The following is a 24,706-nucleotide window of genomic DNA, read 5'->3' as shown; positions in this document are numbered from 1 at the left end:
GAGAGAGGCCACTTGGGCACTAAGGCAGGGTGGGCTCTCGCCAGCTGAGCTTCCCTAGTGTAGAAATTGTGAGTGTGTACTCTGGCTTTGGAGTGCCCGGGTTTAAAGCCTGCCTTCTCCTGCCCACTGCTGTTCCCTGCCCACCACGGAACAGGACAGGCACCTTCCCCATTGCCTGCCTGGATACACACATCCTCCTCTGCTGGGGAGGAGATGCCATATTTCACTGGAAGCACCCACAGCACAATTTGTTCATGCAACAAATATTTACCGCGTGTACTGATCTTCTGGGGCTGTTTCAACAATGTATGTACCATGATCCTGGGTGGCGTGGAATGACAGAAATGTATTGTCTCAGTTCTGGAGGCTAAAAATCTGAAATCAAGGTGTGGGTGGGGCCCATGCTCCCTCTGAAACCTTAGGGGAAGGGGCTTTCCTCGCTTCTTCTTAGTTTCTGGTGTTTTGCTAGCAGTCTTTGGCATTCCTTGATTTGTAGATGCACCACTCCAATTCTCTGTCTTCCCTCTCAGTGTGTCTGTGTCCAAATTTCCATTTTTTAAATAAGGACACTAGTCCTATTAGGTTAGAGCCCACCCTCATAAGCTCATTTTCACTTGATGACCTATGTAAAGACCTTATTTCCAAATAAGGTTACGTTCTCAGGTATTGGGGGTTAGGACTTAAACATATCATTTTTTTGTTTCTAGGGACACAATTTAGTCCATATAACCCTGGGCTTCCATCTGTGCCAGGCACTCTGCTAAGCAGTGGGGATATCACAGTGAGCTCGATGGGTATAGTCTCTACCCTCATGAAGCTTACTCTCTCTTGGGGTCTCTTAACTTATAATTTCTTATTTAATATGAACTCTTGTTTATGCATCACTCTAGAGGGTGTAAAGCACTTTCATTCACATGAGTTTATTTTGGCCATAGGATGAGATCCCATTTCACAGATGGGGAGACTAAGTTTTGAAGAACCAAAGTGATTTGTTCAGGGTCACATGACTAATAAGTCCTAACACAAGTAAAAACAATGTTCTGCACTTGCTGGATACCAACCAGTGCAAGCTTCACACACTTCATCTCATTTGATCCCCACCAGCATTTTTAATGGTGGAGAAATTGAAGTTGCCCAAGTCATGGGTTAACAAGCGATTGCATCAGGACATGAACCCAGATGGTCTAGTTCCAGGGTTCAAGCTCTTAGCCACCACATGGCTCACTACAGCACGACACAGCCTTGTGCCGTTTCCATGGCTCTCTGCTCTTGCTCTGCGCCTGCAAGTCAAACCTGGTTATGCACTGTATCCCTTTATGCCTAGCAGAGAGCCTCCTTTGTTCTCCCTTACTCAACTCATCTAAAGCTCCTTCTCCCTTCCTTTTTCCTTCCTGTCCCTCTTACACTGGATAGACTTGCTTTTCCAAGTGTTTAATTATTTTATCATATTTTAGATGTAAAGCAAACACCCATGCACCCACCGCCCAATTTAAGAAACCCCAGCATTGCTGTTATTGTTGAAGTCCCTGGTGTACTCCTCGACCTAGATGGGACCAGGATCCTAGATCAGTGACAATCATTTCTATGTATCTTTAGAAACATGAAGTTGCTTTTGACTGATGGCAAGGGATTTCTGAGCTTGATTCTTGACAAGGAAACATGGCAGGAGGTGGGAATCAAGGTGGAAGTATAGCTTGAACTGAATCTCTATAGAAAATATATTATGATGAAATATTTAAGACACAGGAAGGCATATAGAATAATAGAACAAGCCTCCTGCTTAGGAAATAATATATTAAAAATAATCCCCAGGGTTTTCCTCCCTGATTGCTTCCTCCCAGATGAACCACCCACCTGAGTTTGGAACTTATTTTGAGCAGAATCTTGGGAGATGAGCAGGGGTTCGCAGTCAGGTGGGGGTGGCAATGGCCATCACGAACAGAGAAACAGCAGGGCAAAGCCTTGGAGGAAGGGGTTTAGGAAGTAGGTGTTGGGCATGGCTGGCAAGCTGGGTACCTGTGTGGGAGGAGAGAAGGAGGAGTCTGAGGAGGTAAGAAGCTGTCAGCCCTGCCTTCCTCAGGGCCTCACTTCCTACTTCCCTCTGGCATTGCCCTAATCACATGGCATTGTAATTATTTGTTAGCTTGACTCTGAGATCCTAAGGGTAGGGACCTTCTTAGTCACCTTTGTCATCCCAGCATCTATCCAGTGGCTGGCACAAATGGGTTTTTATTAAATATTAAATTGGCTAAAGAATGAATAATACAGTTTAATTTATTTCAGCCTCCTATGGGTGGGTGAGGGGGAGTGCTGGTGAAAAGAGGACAGTCTGAATGATAATGTTTTTTAAGAGAACTGTCATCTTATTACCATAAAGTGCAGAACACGTCTACCCTCATCAGTGCTGACAGGAAGAGACTTTGCTTTACTGAGTAACCATAGGGCAAGAAATTTGCTATGCAGACAGGTGGGCAATGACGGGATGGATGACCAGATGGGCTCATTGCAGTTTTAGCCACCACCAGCATCATCACAATGCTTCAAGCTATTCGCTCTGATAGGAGGTAAGCGTCTGATCAGCCTGCCACAGAAGTAGAACCTATTTCTCTTCCTTAAAAACAATCGTCAAAGCCCATGCATCCCCTCCTATGTGTTCATGATGTAATTAGCTCTGCTTTTTGCTGCAGAAGCAGGCGGGTTGTTTGCATTCCTTGAAGCCCCTCTCAGGGCTGGGTATGCTTCGGTGGGTTTTGGGTAGAAGTGCTTTTCTCAGAGGCTGCATTCCACACGGGGCCTAACAAACAGATAAAATGCGTCTGCAATTAGTGGCATCTCTTTGCATGCAGAGAATTAATGTGCTGAAGGCTGTTTGTTGATTCCCTTGTAGCAGCCAACTATGCCTCACAATCCTGTTTCGACCAAACCTTGAAAGCCCCCTTTTCTGTCCAGTGGAGAGGACAATGCACTAATATAAAAGGATGAATGCATCAAGGTGGCATATAGATAAACCATACAAGCTTTTGGGGAAAGAGCAAATTATTAAAAGATTGTGGCTGTATAATTTGTAGAAATTTAGGTCAACAGCTCCTCAGCTTGCAGAGTTCAGGTTGAAGAGTTTTGTTCCTTCTCTGTGCCCTGCACTTCAGTCATTCTGGAATTCAGTTCCAATACAGAGGCCACTGAGTGAGACTGGGGGGCCTCCATTATTGCTGCCCCTCCCAGCCACTCCCCACTTGTGCCCTGCACTTGGGGTGTGGTGTGAGAAAACATGACATTCAACCCTACCTCTGGCGATTTTACTGGCTAAGTGATCTTTCATTCGCCAAACATTTGTTGAGTACCAGGCACTAGGTTGGAACTGGAAAAAGGCCAAGATAAATAAAACAATTCTCCCCCTCTGTCATTCTTGTTTTTGTTTTTTAACACTGAGGACTTTTTATAACTATGACATATGTCAGACAGTCAGAAAAGTATTAAGTGAACAGAATAATAAAATGAGTAGCCATGATAAGAACCACCTAGCTTAAGAAGTAAAGCTAGAAAAACATCTGAAGTTTGTATGCGTACCTTAGTAACACTATGGGAAGTGTGGTGTGGCCCCAAAGCTGACTGAGATCAGTTCCACTTGGGTGAGTCAGGAGGAGTCACAGAGGAGCACTGGATTGAAATGGATCTTTGGACAAGTCGCCGTAGAGTAATAGTGTCCATCTCCAAAGGTCCTAGTGGGGATTTAAGGTGCTGGCATGAGGTAAAGCTCCTGGTACTTTGCACAGAGCTCGCGCTCAGTGAAAGGTTTTTGAAGGAATGAGTGAACACACAGGACTGGCAGGTCTTCTCAGTTGTGGTCCGTCCTGGAGCCACAGGGATGGACAGAATGGCCTCTCTAGGCGCTTTTCATCTTGAGTCTGCGAGGACCGGGGAGAGCTGGAGTAAAGGGCCACCACCGTCATCTAGGCAGGGAATCCCACCCCGGACCCCAGCAACTGCAGAGGGGCTGTGAGAACAGCTCCTTTTACACAGGAAGAAATCACATCACGGCATCACCCCACCTAACTCTGCACCCTCCTGCCCCGCCCCCCGCCCCACTTCCCGCACCCCCACCTCCATCCTGATCCCTGCACCCAGCAGAAGCAACAACCCCTAGAGAAGGGCCCAGGCAGGCTGGGGATGGGCTGAGGAGGTGTGTGTTTGTTTTGAAAGCCTGGGGCTGCTCCAGGACTAGGACAAGGAGGAGGAGGAGGAGAGACAGGAAGGGGAGGGAAGGGAAGGGGAGGCGGAGTGAATGGCGGAGGGCGGAGGACGAGAGGGCGACGGAGCAGAGAAAAGGGGAGGACTGATTTGCTACTCAGACTCCAGGGCCCAGGACTGAAGCGTTTTCCTGCTTGTCCTCTCTCCTCCTCCACCCAAGGGGGTGCCTGGGGGCATACATGTTAGGGGAGGGGTGCAGGGAAGCTGGACCCGGGATTGAGAAACTAGACCGAGGTCAGGATAAGCCAGGCTGCCTACGGACCCCGGTGGGCTGGGCTCTGGAAGACACCCCAAGGGCGGACCGCCTCCAGGTCCCGGCGGAGCCCGGGCAGGTTCAGCCAGAGCTGGCTCAACAGCGGCGCCTGCTGGCCGCGGCCCTCCCTGCGGGGCGGGGTGGGGCTTCCCGGGCGGGGCTCCCCCTCAACCCCTGGGAGCCCGCGGGTGAGTCACTCCCGGCCTGGGTTCGCGACTGCCGCAGCTGTCGGATCAGAAAATGTCGGAGGCCGAGGAATGTCCCCAAGCGGGAGGCCTCGGCCCTTCCAGGCGCCACCGGTACCCCTAATCCTGCCTTGTACACCCAGAACATTGGCCGACCCACCCACCCAGGGTCTCCCCCGGCTAGCCCCGGGCCAGCTCTGGGAAAAAGGGAGGATAAAGGTCCCTGAGCTCAGGAGGCTCCGGGTTTGGTAGTTTTTAGAAACGTTTTCATTTGCAAAAATTTCAAGCTTACAGAAGATTTGCAAGAATGATGGAGAGATCCCCCATATACCCCTTACGCAAATTCATCAGTTGTTAAAATTTTGTCACATTTGCTCCCTCTCCCCCTCTGGCTGTCTCTCTGTGTCTGTGCCTGTGCCTGTGTCTCTAGAGTCCTCAGGTTCTAGGAATCCTATATATATATACATACGTATATATATGTAGTTTCCTGAACTGAGAGTAATTGGCAACCATCATGCCCATTTACCAGGAATACTTTAGTGGGTATTTTCTAAGAACAAGGACTTTTATTGCATAAGCACAGTAGACATTGCAACTTTGGGAAATTTAACATTGATACAATACTTCAATCTACTGCCCATATTCCAGTTTTATCAACTGATTCATTAAGGTCCTTTAGAGTTTTTTCCTCTCATGTGTAGGCTCTAGGCTAGGACCACACATTGCATTTACCTGCCATGTTACTTTAGGTTTCTTTAATCTGGAGCAATTTCTTATCTTTTTTCATCTCTCATGACATTTTTCAGAGAGGAGTGTAACCCGTACCCCTTTTTCTTTTAATTCAATGTTCCTCATTTTGAGTTTGTCTGGTGTTTTCTTAAGTGTACACATCCCTGGTGGGAATACTAAATAATCGATATTGTGTCCTTGGGGCGGGATTCTCCACCTTAGGGCAACTCTTGAACCTCTAAGGACTACTTCTAAGGTAGAAGTGTAAAGACTTCTAGCAGATTGTCAACACAGGTTAAGAATGGCACCGCCGATTATGAGTGTGTTTTCTTTCTGCTGATGTCCAGCTTCAGCTCTGCCAGTTTCTCCCCTTCTCTCCTCCTGCCACCAAACTTGCCCTTGAGATTCAGCGGCTTCGGTTGAAAGCATTATTCTTTCTGAAGGCCACTAGGGACACCCTAACTGCCCAACTCATCATCTTCACGGTCCTTAAGCTCTTGACCTCCTCCCAAGGGAGGGGACTCACCCTTTTCCCTGGAACCTCCCAGGGCCAGCTTCCCCAGTCTCCTCCCATCTTCCCTCATCAACAAAGGACAGACCCAATGCTAGCCGGTGCCTGCTGGCGGCTTGGGGAGTTGGTCCGGCAGGAGGTGCTTTTTTCAGGGAAATCTGCAGGTCTTGGTCTTTCTTGTGGCCTCCCCACACCCCACTGGAGACACACTCCCAATTCCTGTCCCCAGCTGGGTCTCAGGACTCATTCACCAACCTGGGGACGCTCAGCCTTCTTGCCTCCCCTTCTTCACCAACTTAGGAGTGCAGCCCTGGGCCTCTGTCTTCGTGTCTGGACTGGCCCCTTAGATTCTAGGAATCCCAAATGGAACTGTTTACTCCTCTCCCAATCTATAACTCCTCTTCTGTCCTTGTTCCTTGGACACCACCTGCACTCCAAACTAGCTATTTTTCACTCCCCCAAATCAAAGCGTATCCTGACTCTGGAAGATCTCTCCCTTCCCTCCCCTCTGGTTCCCTTTCTTGGTCAGCTGTTTTTGTTTCATTTTGAAATCTCTAACTGGTCTTCAGTTCTTCCTTCTCTTTCTGATGTACCCAGCTAATCATGTTTCTCCTGCGCAACCCAACCCCATCAACCACCAAGTTCAAGTCTCACCTCCTTATCGTGTGTCCAGGACCTTGGATATTGAACCTGTGGATCTTTCCAGACTCCCACTCTCCTCCCTCTAGTCCCATGTCCCTCATTCCAGTCATACCAAATCTGTGTGTTTCTCTCAACAAGTCATTGCCACTGGACCTTTGCATGTACTGTTTTCTCTAAACAGCCATTCACTTTCCTTTTCCCACTCACTCACTAATTTGGTCAAATGCTCAAATGTCACCCTCTCTGTGAAGGTTTTCTGACATTCTAAGGCAGCTATGCCTCATCTTCTAGACCAGCTGTCCAGTAGCACTTTTTCTGATAATGGAAATGTTCTCTACCTGTTCTGTCCAGTATTGTAGTCACTAGTCATATGTGGTTATTGAATACTTGAAATGTGGCTCAGTGAGATTGAGGAACTGAATTTTTAACTGATTAAATTATAAATAGTGTAAATCCAAATTTAAACAGCCACATGTGGTTAGTGGCTACCATATTGGATAGCACAGGACTTGCCCAGGCCTCAGGTACCTGGGATCTTGGGGTTCCATGCCCAGAGGAGCCTGCACAGGTTATGTCCCAGGTATGTGTGTGTATGTGTGTGTGATTGTGGCTCCTCTTAATGCAGGACAAAGCTGAGGGCAGGAAGGGAAGGTAGCACTCTCTGACCTGTCATATTCCAGTGCAGAGTTCTAGAATTGTTTTTTGAACCTGGCTTTCAGGGTCCTCTTGAAGGTATATGAACCAGGGTAAGATGACAGAATTTATTTATGTGTTAGCACAGTTTATAATTTTAAATGTTTAGATGAATTGTAACTGGGTTCCAGCTGACTTCTGGTCCTGGACACAAGAGTGTCAGGAGTGGGTCTGGGTTAGTTTCTTCTTTGGCCCCTGTGACATGTAGCACCACCTCTCATGCTCCCACTCTAGGCTGTGAGCTCTTTCTGGATGGACTTGGGTCTAATTCTCTAATACGATTAGAGAATTCTATTTTAATAATTCTGATGCCAAGCATACTGCTGACCCACCATAAGTCATCATTGAATAATAAGTAAATCGGTTCAACTGCTTGCCCAAGGGCTGACCTTGGATTTCATCACATTGGCCTGTGGGTTGGCGGGCTGGCCTGGAGGGAGACATTTGAAAACTTCCCTGCTCCAGAGAGAATGGTGGGGAGAGCTGGGCCCCCAGACCTGGGGTCTTGTCTCTGCTCTGCCATTTTTCTTGACCCTGGACAAGTCACTTAACGTCTCTGAGCTCTGGTCTTTAAAATTGGTACTAATAACAGCAACCACAGAGTGTTATCATGACAAACAGACCAAACACAACCCGTTCACAGGCACAGTGCCTGGTGTTCAGCAGGTCTCCCTTAAGTGTTCCTTCAGTCAGTGTTTGTTGCTTACTACACACCATGTCCAAGGCTCTGTGACCCCTAGCCCAAGGGATGGGCCTGGCGGCCCTGCCCACCCTCTCCTCTCACCTGTGTGCCCCATCCATTTGGCTGCTGGTTGAATGGGGTCTCCTCTACCCTAGTCCATGTGGGCTGCTGGGTCCTGAAAGGAAAGACCGCGTGTTTCACTTATGGTCGGGCTAGCAGAGCTTGTTGAGACAGATGGACAGACAGACCAATGAAGGTAATGCTGTGGTTTGTGACCTCTCAGCTGAGCAGACCCTCCAGGGTTTGAGAGGGGATGAAATGCTTCCTTGGCAGACTGTTTCAGAGATTAAAACGTTTAATTTGAGATTAAGATTTGGTGTTAACCAAAAAGTTTGTCCCCACCTCCCTCAGCTGCGCCTACATGGGCAGCATGAAAAGTGAGATGGCCAACCTGGGTTGGAGTTCTGGCTGTGATGTTTGAACTAGGTGACTTGAGGACCTTCACCATTGGCAGCCCGGGGACCTCATTAGGAAAATGGGACCAGAATAATCCCTGGCTCACAGGTTAGTTATTTGAGTGCCCTCCTTCCCAAGTTAGTGGTGACCCCTACCCACAATCGTTCAGTCTTTACCCCTCTGCCTTTGATCGTGGAACTGACCTCGGCAAAGCGTGTCTCGCAGGAATCACCTGTCCACAGCCTCTTGCTTGTCTTCACCATCATCATCCTCACTTCCATTTTTAGGGCACCATGTGCTAAGGACTTTATACATAATACTTTGATGCTCTATTATAGATATTTTAGTAATTTCTGTTAGGGGTTCTTCAATCCATGAACTGTTTAGAAGCACACTTTGACATTTTCAAATACATGGGATTGTCTTTGATTGCTCACTTTCAATTTAATTATATTGCTGTCAGGTAATGATGTCTGTATGATTTTTCTGAATTGGTCAAGACTTGCCTTATGGTCTGATATGTGGTCATCTTCATAAATGTGCACCTGAAAGCAAAAGTGTATTTGCCAACTGTTGACTGGAGTATTCAAAATATCCAACTAGATTAAGCTTGCCATTGTGTTGTTCAAATCTTCTACACACTTATTAAATTTTTTGTCTGCTTAATCTACCAATTCCAGAGGGAGGTGATTTAAATCTTCCTTTACATTGGTGGACTGTTCTATTTTCCCACTATTTCTCCTTTATGATTTTAAAGCCATGTTACTAGGTGCAGACAACTGTAGAATGGTTATACCTTCTTAAGAAACGGAGGCAGGCAAGTATCCTACCATCTCTTTCTGCAGGGTGGATTTTTCTTTTTTTTTCAAATCTACCCAAGAATGTCACCTTCGGGCACCCTTAATTTTTGGAAAGGGCAGACCGTCTGTGCCCAACGTCTTGCCTTATGAAGCCCCAGGTTTTGTCTTTCTTCTTTCTGTATTTGTACCTTTGGGGATATTTCCTTTCTTGCCAGCTCAGTCTTGCATTGAAAATGACACACACACACAGTCACATTTTATCTTTTATTTAGCGTTTCTAGTTCTGTTCCAGAAGGGTTTCTTTAGACATATATCTGCCCTATTGCTACAAATAAAAGTCTCTATTAGCCCTTTACTTGAAATTTTATTTAACATTCAAAAGAACTCCATGAAACCTATTACTATGTTTGCAGATTAAGAAAACTGAGGCTCAGGGGGTTTATGACTGGGTTCAGATCCCGCTTCTGACATTTGCCAGCTGTGTGACCTTGGGTAGATCAGTCACTCAAGAGGACACTGAGCTCAGAGAGCACAGCAACGGGCCTGCCTTGCCGAGCTGCTGTCCAGCCTCAAATGACACTTGGGAAATACCTGCCTCTGAACATTCCCTGCAGTTGGTGCCTGGAAGTTGTCAGTGGCCACTGCTGTCTACAGGGAAGGGACATGTGCCTGATACTGGGCTTGTCCTCTCTTCACTAGGGGGTATGGACAAGGATAGTTCAGTGTCTGCCAGACAGTTACCTGGTGGACCATAAAAGCCACAGATCCCTGACCGCACCTCCCCCAGAGTCTGGTGCAGAGCTAGGCTTGGGCACCTGTGTCACTTTGGGGTGTGGCTCATGAGGCATTGCCCATCCCACTCTCCTGGGCTGTGGTGGGTCACATACAAGGGACAGTGTAGTGGGTTACTTCTCTCATTTACCACAAGTTGCCAACAAGAGGCATAGAACAGCCCTCCTTGGTTAGACAGCAAGCAACTTGCTTTTATTTTACTTTAAGTTTTGACTGGGTCATAAATGCATATGGTTCATAATCAAAATGGTATATAGAGAAATGCATTGTCTTGCTCTCAACTCTCTCTTATTTGTTTATTTATTTTTAGTAAGGTATCATTGATATGCATTCTTATGAAGGTTTCATATGAAAAATGTGGTTACTACACTCACCCATATTATAGAGTCCCCCCCATGCCCCTTGCAGTCACTGTCCATCTGTCCATCAGTGTAGTAAGATGCCTCAGAGTCACTACTTGTCTTCTCTGTGCTACACTGTCTTGCCCATGCTTCCCCCACACCATGTGTACTAATCATAATACCCCTCAATCCCATTCTCCCTCCCTCCCCACCCACCCTCCCTCACTGCCCCCCTTTGGTAACAGCTAGTCCCTTCTTGGAGTTGGTGAGTCTGCTGCTGTTTTTTGTTCCTTCAGTTTTGCTTCATTGTTATACTCCACAAATGAGGGAAATCATCTGGTATTTGTCTTTCTCTGCCTGACTTATTTCACTGAGCAAAATACCCTCTAGCTCCATCCATGTTGATACAAATGGTAGGATTTGTTTCTTTCTTATGGCTGAATAGTATTCCATTGTGTATATGTACCACCTCCTCGTTATCCATTCATCTACTGATGGACACTTAGGTTGCTTCCATATCTTGGCTATCGTAAATAGTGCTGCAACAAACATCAGGGTGCATATGTCTTTTTGAATCTGAGAACTTGTTTCCTTTGGGTAAATTCCTAGGACTGGAATTCTGGGTCAAAAGGTATTTCTATTTTGAGTTTTTTGAGGAACCTCCATATTGCTTTCCACATGGTTGAACTAGTTTACATTCCCACCAGCAGTACAGGAGGGTTCCCCTTTCTCTGCATCCTTGCCAGCATTTGTTGTTCTTAGTCTTTTCGATGCCTCCCAACTCTCTCTTGTCCGCCCTGTTTCCCCACCTTATAGGTTACCACTTTTATTACTTTCCCTATGCAAATTCAAGAAAATACAAACATTTATTCTTATTTCCACTTCCTTTCTTACACAAAAGATAACATACTATATGTACTGTTCTGCACCATATTTTTACTTCAAAATATGTCCTGGAGACCTTGCCATATCTGTATCTGGATCCTTATTATTATTATTATTATTATTTTTGTAGTTGCATAGTTTTCCATTGTGGGGATACACTATAGTTTAGTTAAACCTTCACTGTCTGACATAGTAGCACACATGGCTATTTACATGGAGCTTAATTACAATTAAGTAAAATTTGATATTCATTTCCTCAGTTGCGCTCGCCACATTTCCAGTGCTTAGTAGCTACATGTAGCTAATGGATCCCCTATTGGGCAGCATAGATACAGAACATTTCTATCATCACAGAAAGTTCTATGGGATTGCTGGTTTCACCAGTCCTCTATAGCCAAACACTGGTTTATCTTTAGTCTTTAGGCAGTTTAGTGATGACGAGGCCCATCCCTGGGATGCAGGAGATCAGAGTCAGAGCTGCCCTGGGACTGCTGGATCCTCAACCAGATATTGAAATCTGGGAAGCTGCTACAAGAGCAGGGCTTTTGGGGCAGAGGCTGGGAAACAAGAGTGGCCCTTAAGGGTGGGCTTTCTCCTCACCACTAGCCGTCTGCTCCCTCCCTGCAGGCCTGCCAAAGTGCAGTTTTGTATTCTTTCATTCAATATTTAAGTCCTGTGCTGGGGATACAGAGAAAAGACACAGTTTTTGCCTTGGAGAAAGAAGCAGATCATCACCTGCCTGTGACAAAGACTTTCATAGAGGCCTCACCAAAGATCAAAAGGCCCAATAAGACCCTCTGTTAGTGAGGATGTAGGGAAATGGGCAATCTCGTCCACTATTGGGAATTGCCAATTGGGGCAAACTTTTTGGAGGGCAATTCCAAATCTATACAAATTTTAGTAAAAATCTATCCAAAATTTAAAAGCACAAAACCTCTGGCCCAGCAATGTCATGCTTATAAATTTGTCTTACAGATACACACACATAAGTGCAAACAATTATATGTGTACCAAGACAATTTTTGGAGGCACCAGTATTTATAGCAACAGTAGGTTGACACAACTAAACATCCATTAGATGAGGAATAGTGAAGTAGATTGTGACACACCCATGTGATGGATGACTGTATAGATTTTGTAGAGGCAGGGTATATATATATATATATATGTATGTATATTATTGAATGAAAATTGCAAGGTACCAAACTGTGGAGTGTGCGCTATCGTTTGTGTCACACACACACACACACACTGCTTGTATATTCCCAAAATATCTCTGGAAAGATACATTAAAACTGTTTTTCTTGGAAACTGTGCATGTATTACCTTTTTTTCTTTTTTTAAAAAGGCACCAACTGAGTAATGGTGAGCAGGGAAGGGGAGGATGAGATGCCTTGCGAAACCTGCTCAGTCACCTGCCCTCTGAGTGTCTCCAGTGACTGTACAATCCCTTCATCCGAGGTGACAAGGCTACAACAGTCCATAAATACCACGCATACTGTGACTCCAACTCTATCACCATTGGAGGCCCTGACCGTCTTAGCTGTCATACCTCCTGTGCCCAGTAGGTAGAAGCACAAACCCACTAACGCATTGGTTCCAAATATCACCAACCATCCCTTCTAGAATTTCCTCCTCTGTGGATCATGATGGGAAAGATACATTCTGTCAAGCCAACCACATTAGATAATAATTGATTAATTTTCTCTTTTTTTCTTAACCTCACAGTTCTGATCAGCATGATAGACAATGTAGGTTTGCCAAACTGATCATTTTCCACATGAGGTCCTACTTAGCTCAGCTTTATTTCTGGGTGGGTGGTGGTTGACTATGGCCTACATACCTTCAGGAATGGCTACTGCATTACAGGCTCTCCACCCAGCTCGGATTTTCAGCTGCAAGGACAATCCCCACCCTTCTACCTGCTTAAAGTAGTTCTGGGCAAGAGGAAGTATGAACAACTGGCACCAGAGGCTGACTGTTAGTAGCCACTCTCCCAGATATGCTTAGAATCTGTCCCTTGCTGGGCTGTGAGCAGCCCACGGACAAGGACTCTTCTTATCTACCACAGAATCTCCAGGAGTGAGCACAGTGCTGGCGGGCACACTGCTGGTGTTAAAGTTTGTTGTTAAAGGGAAACAGCCATTGAAGGCATCAGAAACTAAATTCTTTAAAAAGAAATACAAAGAGGAAAAAAAAAAAAGGTCCCAGCTAATCTCAAGGGCAAGAACCCAAGAGCAAGACTGGTCTGTCCTAGGCTGGAGATGAGGGTAGTGGATCACTGTCTTAGCATGCTTAAGGAAACCTACTTTGTCTTACCTTATGGGTCCCTGGCTAGGACATGAAATAACTGACCACATCTGTCACCCACCAGACGAGCTGGTGACCTTGGCAGAAGAAAGCCTTAACATAGGTCAGCCTGGGGAAAGGGGCTCGCTCATCCAGGGTCTTTCCTTCAAATTAGATACACTTCCCAGCTCCTGCTTCATCTCCTGTCAGTGGTTCTGAATTTGAGAAGAAGGGCAGAAGAAAGAGTAAGCTGTCAGGGGAGGAGACACTTATGGTCCTGTGCCTCATCTAGAGAAAATCCGGGGCTCATTTTACAGGCCCTCCGTCCTCAGTGCTTTGGTAAGACAGGGAGGGGTAACTGGGGAATCTCCACAAATTAAATGGGGAAACGGAGGAACAAGTGAAAGAGGAGGGCCTCAAATTCAGGCTGGATTTTGTGCCCCAGACCTGGAGTCCTACATCCCCCAAAACTCACCCATCTGGCCCACCCTGGATGAGAGGGCAAGGGGAGGGGAGCCAGGTCAACAGCCCCAAGGCCGTGTAGATGTGGGAGGTGGCCAGAGAGGGGCCTGTTTTTGCCCTTTCTTAGCCGCTTGCCCTTGGGCAAGTCACTTAACCACTCCAAGCCTCAGTCTCCCCATCTCTAAAATGAGATTATCAATACCTACCTTCCCTGGTCATTGTCAGGATGAATGAAAGACCTCTGGAAGCATTTCTGTAATTGACAGACTTCTGAGATTGTTATTCTCCAAGGCGGGAAGCCACCCTCCGTCCCTGGAGGTGACTGCATGAGGATTTTATCCGCTTCTGGGGCACCTGCTCCTTTCTCAGCCTGAACGCTGGCTTCAGTCCTCCGCTCCCCAATCCCCGCGTTTCTCCTGAAGACTGCTTTGATGGTACCCAGATTCTCGCAGCCTGCCTATTTCCTTGAGCGCCTCCATTCTAGAGCCGCTGGAGATGCCAGCACAGGCGCAGGGTTGGTCCAGGGCAGGATAGCTGGCGGGGTCTCCGCTGGCCTGAATCTGCACCCCCTGCCCTGCTTTGGGGCTCCTATTTGCAGGCGGTTCCCTCTGGCCCTCGGCTGGTCTCTGGGCTAAACGGAGGAGGAGAGGAACAAGGGCTAGGGGCCCAGGAAGGGGGTTCCCACCTTCTCAGTCGGGAACCCGAGAGAAGACGGAGCCTTGCGCCGCAACGCCGCTCCATCATGGGTCTCCAAGCCGCTCGCGGTTCCTGACAGTCCTCGACTCCGAGGTTCGCCCCGTCCGGCCTCCAGGCCGCGACCCCCTTCGCCCGGACCCCGCCAGTCCCGCAGCTCCGAGCGCGAGGAAGCATACGGTTCTAGGACCCGGAGGCGCCGCCGGGCACGCAGCCACCTCGGCCTCGCCTCGGTCGCCTGCCGCTCCTGCAGGTGTAGCGGCGCCGGGCGCCCCTCGGCGGAGGTGACCCGGGTCGGCAGCCCCCTCCCCGCCGCGCCATGGCCGCGGCCGACCCCGGCCGCCTCCCGGCGCCCGCCCCCTCCCTCCAGCCCGCCCCCCTGGGGCTGGGTGCGTAGCGGCGGCGGCGGCGAAATGCGGTTTGCGCGCACCGGGAGCGACAGCAGAAGTTAGAAACTCGCCGAGGGGGGAGACTGCGCCGCAGCTTCCTGCCCCCGGCCCAGCCCTCTGGCCCCGGCGGCCTGCAGCCTGACTTCCTCCCCCCACCCCGCAGCTGGGCTGGCAGAGCTAAGCTGAACTGAGCAGATGAGGGAAGGGGGAGAATGAGGAAAGACAGTCTCTGGGGACCATCTGGGGAGCCTGAGTTGGTGTTGGATCCCTGGACTCCTGCCAGACACACAGGTCTGTCTTTCCCCCCAAGTGTGTGTCTATAAATGGGGGTGGGATGGGCCCTCAGTGTGAGGTCCAGGCTCCAGTCCATTCTCTGTTATACACACACTAATGGGGAGGAGCAGTGCATAATTCAGACAAGTGGAAAATCCAGAAGTCAAATGATGAGGTTCTGATGCCTGTGTAGGACTTGATCGCCTTGCTTGCATTTTTGGCCTTAGCTCTGACTGGCTGAGTCGGACACTAAATGCCACTGGGAGTCCTTGAGTACCAGGGTGTGGAGGCTGGAGGCCCAGAGATAGGTTTTATGGGGTGTCCTGCTGGAGAAAGCAGTGGTTGGGTAGAAATCTAGGTCAGCAGTACCCACTGGGGCTCAGCTCCCCAGCCCCCAGGAACCCACATGAGTTTACACTCCATCTTCTTCCTGGGAAGGATCAGCGCGGTCTTTGTCCTGTGTGGGCAGAACACAACTCAAGGTCACTTGCCTAAGAATCTGGCTCCTCTCACTCCTTGCTGGCAGGGGCAAGAGCCCTGCCCTGGGGTGACTGCACTGGCCTCTGCCTAAGGCTGCCGGAGGCTACAGATTTGGATAAACCCGCAGGACTGACCACAGGTACTGCAGGGTGCACCTCCATCTGCACCCCGCCTCTGTGGCCAGAGCTGAGTCCTGTCGTTAGTGAATGTCTACAAGAAGAACCTCAGACTGCTGAGAGTGAGGGGCCCACCCCACCACCTCTCCCAGGGGTCCCCCAGTCTTGATGGGAGAAGCAAAGCCCTCCCCTTGGGATCTAGTCACATGGCCCCAGGGAAACTCTTCCTTTCACTAGGCTCAGCCCTTTGGTCCCTGGTGGGGAGTAGGATCTTAAAACCCCAAACCACTCCTGTCTCCTGGCTGTGGGGCCCCTCTTGTGGGTGAGGGGTGCCCCCACCAAGGCTGCAGCCAGGCAGGAGATGGAACTTGCTCTCCCTTTCTCCCATGCAAGAGTGGGTGGTGGGGGGCTACTTTTCTGAGGAGGCTGTGAGAGGGGGTGCCCCTCCTTAAATAGGGGTGGGGAGAAGGGGTGGGTTGAGTCAGGGTTTCTGGTTGTTGCCTTAGCAACAGTGGAGGAGCGATGGCTGCCCAGCGACATGGGCCTGCTGCAATGGGGGAAAAAGCAGCCAGCCAGGCTCCCCACTCGCACCTCTCCTATGCTGTAGCAGAGGCTGGGCGTCTTCCAGCCCCTCCCAGCATTCCCTTGTAAGAGTCAGGGTTTGGGATGGCCAGGCACAATTCCAGGCCTGCCCAGAAGGTCCATGCTTACAGACAGGCATAGGACACCCCTGATGTGCCTGGGCAGGGAGGAGTCTGTAACCTTGGAGTGAAGGGATCCAGGAATGATGCTGGGACATTGTGCTTGATGCCAAGATGCCAAGAGCTGGCAGCCAGGACGTGGCTGATCCATTTGGAGAGGAGTTTGCTTGATGGGGCTGGCACCCTGGGTTGCCCTGAGCATGTTCCCAGGGGTGTGGGCACTTGGCCAGACTGTGTGCGGAGGTCAGCACAGACCCAAACAGGGTGTGGACCCTGGGGTTCCTGCTTTTAGCTGGGCCCCTTCCCTGATGGGGCTGGTGAGGAAGAGTGGGGGTGGATGTCCCCATTCATTGGCCTGTGACTGACACACTGCCTCCTTGTCCAGCCCCCTCCTGTAGGGTGGGGCAGATGATGTTAGAGGGTATGTAGTTGTGGGGTTACTCAGGCCCTGTGCTTGTCATTGCCGGGGAAGGAACCCAATGGGGTTGTGGCCATGTGGGCAGATATTGGGTTGGGCAGAGGCTGTGGCGTGACATTCCTAGCAGGCAGGGCTAGCACATTCTGACCCTGGGAGCCTAGGGATGTGGTAGGCATGATTCACAGTGACATCTGGGGCCAGTTGGCAAAGAACTGGGTGAGATGGGCAGGAGCAGGTGCCACCTCTGCATTTTTCTTAGGAACATGGAGCTCTGGAAGGTGGCTCAGGTCTCCCTGCCTCTGCGAGGCACAGGGATTACCCTCGGTAAGGCAGGGTAGCTTCCTGGGCTTTGGGGTCATGAAGTTTGTGGGTTGGGTTTTGTCCTTGCCACTTACTACCTGTGTGACATTAAGCAAGCTCTGAGCTTCGGTTTTCCCCAGGTATTAAAAGAGAATAATAACGGTATGTGCCGGCCTCCTAGGATTGTTGATAGGATTGAATAGATTGTTTGCACCATGCCTGACACAGAGCAACGCTCAGTGAACACTCCCCACTGTGAGAGCGGCTGGTGTTCTGGCCCACTCCCTCTTGGAGCCCTTCTAGGTGAAGGTGCCCAGAGCCCACCTCTCCCATCTTCCCACCTCCAGTATCAAGACTAGCCAAGCTGAGTCCTTAGCCATCACAGGCCAGCCTGCCTTCCCTGCCATCACACAGGTCAGCAACAGAGGGGCCTAGACAGAAAACTGCCTGGCGGCCAGAAACCGCGAGATGGAGCGCCTGTCTCTCCTGGTGGGTGGGGCTGCAGCGATGCTAACGGTAGCTGGGTGCACATGGGAAGGGGGTGGGGAGGCCTCCACTTCCCTCTGAGAGACGGTGTGCTGGCAGAGTGGGGGGGTTCCCCAGTGAGTAAGAGCTCAGTGTGGGCAACAACAGGAAGTGTAGGGTGCTGGGTGGCAGGAAATGGGGCTGGCTGTTCCTTGTTCCCCAGACAGGGGAATTGGGGCCAGAACACCCTTGGGGGCCAGGACCCACGTTTCTCATTGCCCTCAGCGCTCCTTCTTCCACGGAAACTGAGTGTTCATGCCAGCTTGCCAGGCAGGTGACCTTGGGCAAGCAACTTAATTGCTCTGTGCCTCAGTTTCCCATTTGTGTTGAGCTTTAAATAAGCTAATAGGTGTAACACACTTAGACTGGCGACTAGCCCAGAGTGAGTGTTCTGGAAATGTTGTTATTCTCCTACCAGCCTGCAGTATACAGCCTGCTGCCCTGGCTCCCACCCTGCTTTCCTGTGTCCCAGCCTTAGGGACACTGAAACCCTGATGGGAGAAGCTGTTAGCGTTTTGGAACTCTTAGGACCTGATCCTAGGGCCAGCCCTCCTCTAAGCCTGGGATTGTTTATAAGCGCCCTAGAAAATCTATACACTGGAACTTCAAAAAGTGGATGAAATTGATTGTCTTTGGAGATGCTCTAAGAGTTCTAAAACCAAGGTTGAGGCACATAGAGATGGGCAGAGGGGAGATGTATGGGGAAGTGGGACTGGGGGTCAGGGCCTGGCTTCTGGGCACATCAGGCTGCAGAAGCTCTGGGTGGCTGGTCTGACACTTGGGTTGATGCCCAAGTTCAAGGGCATCCTGGGGCTGGAAGGGCCAGGCCTTATGGGGAGAGGGTGGGCAGGTGGTTTGAGACATAGTCTCAGCTCAAACTGAAAGTGAAATGGGAGGGTGTGGTTGTGTCCAAAGGCAGACAGAGCCCCTTCAGTCGCCAGGCACACCTCCCCATGTGTCAGCACTTGTGGGGAGGGATGTGGTCTTAGGGGCAGGGGCTGGAGGGGCTGGAGGCCCCTCTCACCCAGAGAGGCTGGGGCAGGTGGGAGAATGATCCCCACATATTCTAACAGAAGGGCCGGAGTGTTGGCTCCTTTGCTTGACCACACCCTAAAAGATGCATCCTATCTTACTCTTATTCTGACCCAAAGCATTCGGGGCAGCAAGGAAAACGGGCTGAAGGGCAGTTCATTTTTGGTAAAGCCTTGGAAACAGGTCTGTTTTACCCAGATGTTTTCACAAACACCTGCTCACCACACCATCCCTCACCTTCAGGTCTTTAATGGACTCTCCCACTTTAATGGACTCTTCCCGGTCCTTTGCTGCCCCATTTGAGCACGCTCCGCCAATCTTCTTGTCTCCTAGCCCCCACCCCCATGGTGCTGCCTCCTTGCTGCGGGCCCTGGGCCTGGGGGTCTGATGCTGTTTTTCAGGATGCAATGGAATCCACTGGCCCTTCTCCTGCTCCCTGGGGTACCAGCCTCCTGGGTGGGCACAGCCGAGGAACAGCTGCTAATTGGTACTCAGCACTGTCAGAGCTATTTGTGATTTCCGAGCCTAAATTTAGCCTGTCTGGCAGGCTGGCATGTGGGCCCGGGGGCCTGAGGAGGCCCAGGTGAGGCAGGGGCAAAGGGGTGCCCTACCCTCCTCCACTGTTGGGACAGGTGTGCCAGCCCAGCAGAAGCCTCCCCTGCCCCAGTAACGACCATGGGCTGTTCCGGGGGAGTGGGCGAGGGTGCTGGTTCAGTGGCTCCGGTCTCAACGCCAGCCCAACTTCCCTCTTACTGGCTTCATAACCTTGGGCAGGTCACTAAACGAAGCTATGTTTGCACCTGTACGATGGGAAGAATAAGGGTGCCAATCGTGGAGAGGCTGGAGGGTAGCATCCGTGTGCAGGGCTCAGAGCAGGGCCTGTAGGGTAAGCATCAGGCAGGGCTGGCGACCACAATTGCTGTGCCCCTACAATTGCCCTGGGGCCATTCCAGGACTCAGAGCAGGCCCCGGTGTGAGTGAGGGCCTATGTGGGGAAGCAGCCGTCCCCTCTCAGGCCCGGATGCCCGGGCTCGGCCATGGCTCTCACTCCCTAGTCCTCCCCCCACCCCCCGACTCCCTCCTGTGTGCTGGCCACTGCTCCAGTTTCCTGGGGTTGCCTGACCTCTCTCGCTGCTTCTCCTTCCCCCTTGGCCCCGTGCAGCCCTGTGTCTCTGGTGGGGAGGGACCAGGAGGGACCAGGGAGAAAGAGACAGAGACAGAGAAAGGCCCCAGGGAGGCCTTCCTGACCAAGTAGGACCCTCCTCCATTGCAGGGCCCCTTGCAGGGCAGTGCCTCCCCTGGCGGCAGGAGCTCTTCTGGCTTTGGCAGGTCGGGAAGGGTGGCAGATGAGAGCAGCGGGTTCCTCAATCCAGGCGCGCGCTTTCGCAATGGGAGAAGAATGACGTAGCCCCATCCCCAGCGGGCCCTGGGGGGTGGCATTTTCACGTCTCAAGTGGGTCCCTGGCCGGAAAGCTTGGGCAATGCGGGGTGAGTGCACCCAGCTTCCTGTTGTCTGGGCTGACCTAAGAGTGATTTTGGGGGTGAGGTCTGCCTAGAGCCCTAGAATTAGGCACAGCACCGCAGAGAGGAAGGAGGAGGTGGCGGCGGCGTGGGTGTGGTCCCTCTCAGCTCCAGCTGTGGCCTCCTCTCAAGGACATGTGATCGAGAAGGTCTCCTTTGCGCCACCAGAGCCGGTGACGTCCGCAGGGGAGACTCAGAGCCCCCTGAGGGCAAGGACTGTCTTTCAGGGCCTGACATATAGCACATCCTCAATAAACCTGGGGTTTACTGAGTTGGGGTGAACTGGCATCATCTTCTGGGTCTATTAGTGAGACATGCCAAGCCCTGGGAGCCCAGAGAGCCCCTAGTGCTGGCAATGCCTGGTGATTCCGCAGCCCCAGGGGGGGCCCTACATCTGCCCTGTGGGGGGAGCTGGGCAGGCACACTGCCCTCTTGTCATCTGTGGCTCGGTGGGGGGGCCCAGACAGAGCAGTGCTGACCTTTCTCGGCACTGCTGTGGGGAGTCCCAGCCTGGGTCACCACAGACCCAGCACGCTGGCTGCTCTCCCCAGATCCTCCGCTGGGTGACTTTCCCCCGGAATGCCCCTGGCCCCTGTAGCCGTGATGTGCCTGCTTGGAATTCCCTGCCTGTCCGACCTCAGCCCCTCGGCCTGTCCTCCTCTCCTTCTTTCCAGAAGGGATGAGGTGGGAGGGAGCTGGAGAGGGATGGGGAAGGAGACCACTGTCTGTGTTCCTCACAGGAGATTTCTGGCGCTCATGGGGCGCTGGCACCCTGGGCCAGGACTGCACAAAGTCCCAGTTGTGCCTGGTGGCACACGGTGACAGGGCACAGTCCGTGCCTGGCCACACTTGGGCCCCCTGTTAGTTTCCCATGCAAATGGGAGAAGAGATGCTACTCCCTCATGGTGCAAGGGGACAGGAGTCCAGGGTACCTGAGGTCCCGGGAAGGCAGGCTGAGAAACCCCAGCTCTTGCCTCTGCCAGCTGTGCCAGGGAGGCGGTGAACCCAGGTTGGCAGAATCCAGGCCCTGGAGTCGGGCAGACTTGGATTCAGATCCCAGTGTCACTTTCTGGCTGTTGCACAGAGGAAAAGATGCTTCACCGCTAGGCCTCAGTCCTTTCTTTGGCTAACGCAGCTTACCTCCTGGGGTGAGAGGGTGCTGGGGAGTCACGTGTGTGACACACCCGCTAGGGAGCTGGCCCTAGTGGGTTCCCTGAAGATGCCCATGCTCCCCTGCCCTCGTGTTGGGGGCCCCAGGCTCAGGGTCTTTATGTTGTCCTTCCCCTCCCCAGAACTACATGAACCTGCCTCCAGACAAAGTCCAGCTGCTGAGCCAGTATGACAACGAGAAGAAGTGGGAGCTCATCTGTGACCAGGTGGGTACCAGGCCCTTCTGCTCTCAGGGTGCCCTACCCTGGTCAGGTTTGGTCTGGCAGGAGAGGGGATGCTGTCATGCTGCCCAGAGGGCCAAGACCCTGCCCAGAAGCCAGTGTAGCATCTGGGAAGGGTACTGGAGGTATCTGTAGGACTTTGGAGTCACCCCCTCTTGGACATAGGCCTCCCCAGGGACCTCATGAGTCACAAGCAGGGCTGGGTCTTCCCTCTGAAGAGCTGGCAGGGCCTAGACAAGGGCACAGGCCAGTGCACATAGGGCCTTGTCATTATTCTCTTGCTGAGCTCCCTGGAGCAGCTTCTGTCAACCCTCCAGCTTTGGGCTGGGGAAGAGAGGGGGTAACCCCAGGGTTGGACCCTATGGGAGGTGGGGAGGAAGGGGCAGGATCCCTGTCCTCCTTTTATCTTGGGTCCCGAGATGCTGCAGTCAACCAACAACCCCAAGGCAACCGGTTCCCATGGGGGGCAGGCTCTAGAACCCCTGCCTCCTGGTGCTGCGGCTTGCCATCCCGTGGCTCACCGGCTGCCCCTACCCCTCCAGCTTCTGGGGCCGCTGTCCATGGTGGCAGGGAGGACTCCTGTCCCACTGCTGGGGCAGGGTGGGGCCTGGCTGCTGCAGTGATTCAGAGAGGGAGGGGGCAGGCCTGTGGCTCTGGAGGCAGAGACGGGGAGCCAGAGAGCAGGGAGCCTCCCCTGGGAGCCAGGACTAGGCCTTGGCTTCTGCTAATGGACTGGGATGGGCTGAGCAGGCTGGGCAGGAGTCTGGGGTTGGGGGAGGTAAGGGCTGAACCACAAGAAAAGGGAGGGGAGCTACCTCCAGAGGCTTTGTGGCTGTGGCAGGGGTTCCTGCTGCTGGGCCTGGCGAGGCTCAAAGCCTGAGAGAAGTGGGAGGTTTGGTGGGGTGTCCGGGTATATCTGAGGGGTCTAGGTTGGGAAGGATGGGAGCTCCTCTGGGCACGGAGCCTCTGATGTAGGCCCTGCCTCTTTGTGTGAGAGGCTATGGGAGCCCTGGGTGAGGAATGGGAGTTGGAGTTGCTCTGCTGAGCACAGGAGATGAGTGTCCGCACAGGTGCCTACAGACACATGTGGTGGAATGGCTACGGTGGAGCCCTGGGGAGGGGTCCTCAGCCTGCCAAGGAGCTGGCGCCCTTCATCAGGCCCCTCCAGAGGGTTCCTCCCTGTACTCCCAGCTCAAGGCTAGTGTGTGATCCGGGGAGGGCCAGAGGGCTTGGAAGGTATCACCTACTGGCCTGTCTCAGTAGCACCCCCAGGATGAGGTGTTTGGCAGAACCGACCCCTCCAAACCCCACCCCAGGCTCTACTAGGGCTGTGGCCTGTGAGGCTACAGTGGGGAGGGAAGGCTGGGCCTGAGGTGGGCATTTTAAAGTGGTTTGGTGGATGGTTTGGTTAGACTTCTGGTATTTCAGAGGGGTCTTAAGAGAGCCTGGGATCTGGGGTCAGAGCTGAGAATGGGCGAGGGCTGGTCATTTGCCCTGGGGTGGCTCTGGCTGGTCCCCTGTACACCCCATTCCATCTCCCCAGGAGCGGTTTCAAGTCAAGCACCCCACTCAGCCTATATCCAGAAGCTGAAGAGTTACCTGGAAACTGGTGGTGTCAGCCGAAAGGTAGCATCAGATTGGATGTCTAACTTGGGGGTATATGTCTCCCCCTTTTCTCTGTCCTTTTCCCCCTACACCTTCCAGGCTCTAGGCACCTACAGTAACTGTGTGTGCAAGCTTTTCCGTGGGTTTCTGTGGGTGCATGTGTGAGCGTGTCTGTAGGGGGCTGAGAGTGCCCTGGGCCCGCTCTCTTGCAGGTTCGGCTGCATAGCTGTCTGTGCTTCCATATGTCCGCTTGTGTGTAGTTGTATAGTGTGTGTGCTTGTGTACACCCTGTGTGTTCAAGGATAGATGTGTGTGTATGTACTCTATGTGTACTTTTGTGTCCACCTATGGACGTGTGTACTCTTGAGTCCATGTATATGTGTGTGTGTATGTGTGTCCATGTGTCCATGTATGAATGTGTGGGTACCTTATATCCGTGTACCCAGGGTGCTGATGTATGGATGTACGTTTGTGTGTGTGCACTCAGGGTATTCATGTTTGAACATGCATGTACCATATCCCTGCATATGGTTGTGTATGTGTGTTCTGTAAGTTTGTATATGGAGGTATGTGTGTGTACCCTGTGTCCATGCATGAGTGTCTGTGCATGGGAGAGTGTGCACAGCCTGAGAATGCTTTTTCTGCTCAGGCAGGTGTGTACGGGTTGTGGGGGAGGCCGAACGTGAAAGGCCAGTTGTTGGGGGAAGGGTGGGTGGTGCTGGCTGTTCTATCAGGGCTTGGTGTGCCTGAGGGAGACTGAAGCTCCCCCAACCAGAGTCCTCTGTTCTTGGCCCCCAGTTTAAGAGGAGAGTTCAGGAGTCCACACAGGTGCTGCGGGAGCTGGAGATCTCCCTGAGGACAAACCACATTGGGTGAGCAAGGGCTCAGCTCTCCCTCTGCCTCCCGGCAGCCCCCGGGGCTACCCCTCGCTACTCCCCTGCCCCCAGCACAGGCTGTGCCTGTGGGCCGCCTCTGGGTCAGGAGGCCAGGGCAGCCGCTCTGCCTCCTCTCCTGGGCACCTCTCCCTGCCCCTCGAAGCATGGCTGGGACTTGGGTCCTGCCTGGGCCCCCTGGCACCCACTAGTGTTGCTGGGTTTTCTGGGGCTGGGGCTGGTTGGTGTCTTCCTGGGGGAAGCTTACCTCTGGGCCCTTGCTCTGCCCGTTCTGAGCCCGCTCTGGGTAGGACCTTCTTCCTGGCTAGAACTCAGGGAGCGCTGTGCCCCGCAGGTGGGTGCAGGAGTTCCTGAACAAGGAGAACCGTGGCCTGGATGTGCTCCTTGAGTACCTGGCCTTT

The 24,706-nt window shown here is 51.8% G+C and overlaps 1 protein-coding gene and 1 long non-coding RNA gene across 2 annotated transcripts in view; one reads left to right on the top strand and one right to left on the bottom strand.

Moving 5' to 3' along the window:
- Positions 1–599: 599 nt before the first annotated feature.
- On the bottom strand, positions 600–4,025 carry LOC130683589 (uncharacterized). Its single transcript, XR_008997394.1, has 3 exons — positions 3,568–4,025; positions 3,286–3,358; positions 600–2,016 (listed from the first exon to the last, which is right to left on the bottom strand). It is a non-coding gene; the product is annotated as an uncharacterized LOC130683589 (long non-coding RNA).
- Positions 4,026–20,376: 16,351 nt separating this feature from the next.
- The window catches only part of LOC118907544 (formin-like protein 1), a 58,981-nt gene continuing 54,651 nt past the window's right edge, over positions 20,377–24,706 (top strand). The window contains exons 1-6 of the mRNA XM_057499527.1: positions 20,377–20,383; positions 20,549–20,625; positions 21,709–21,792; positions 22,227–22,407; positions 23,351–23,433; positions 24,211–24,284. Of these exons, the coding sequence (XP_057355510.1) occupies positions 20,377–20,383; positions 20,549–20,625; positions 21,709–21,792; positions 22,227–22,407; positions 23,351–23,433; positions 24,211–24,284 (506 nt within the window). The remainder of the gene's footprint in view (positions 20,384–20,548; positions 20,626–21,708; positions 21,793–22,226; positions 22,408–23,350; positions 23,434–24,210; positions 24,285–24,706) is intronic.

The sequence above is a fragment of the Manis pentadactyla genome, chromosome 4, assembly GCF_030020395.1.
Source record: "Manis pentadactyla isolate mManPen7 chromosome 4, mManPen7.hap1, whole genome shotgun sequence".
Taxonomy (NCBI): Eukaryota; Metazoa; Chordata; class Mammalia; order Pholidota; family Manidae; genus Manis; species Manis pentadactyla.
The sequence above is the reverse complement of the archived record's forward strand: the minus strand, read 5'-3'. Positions and strand labels throughout refer to the sequence as shown.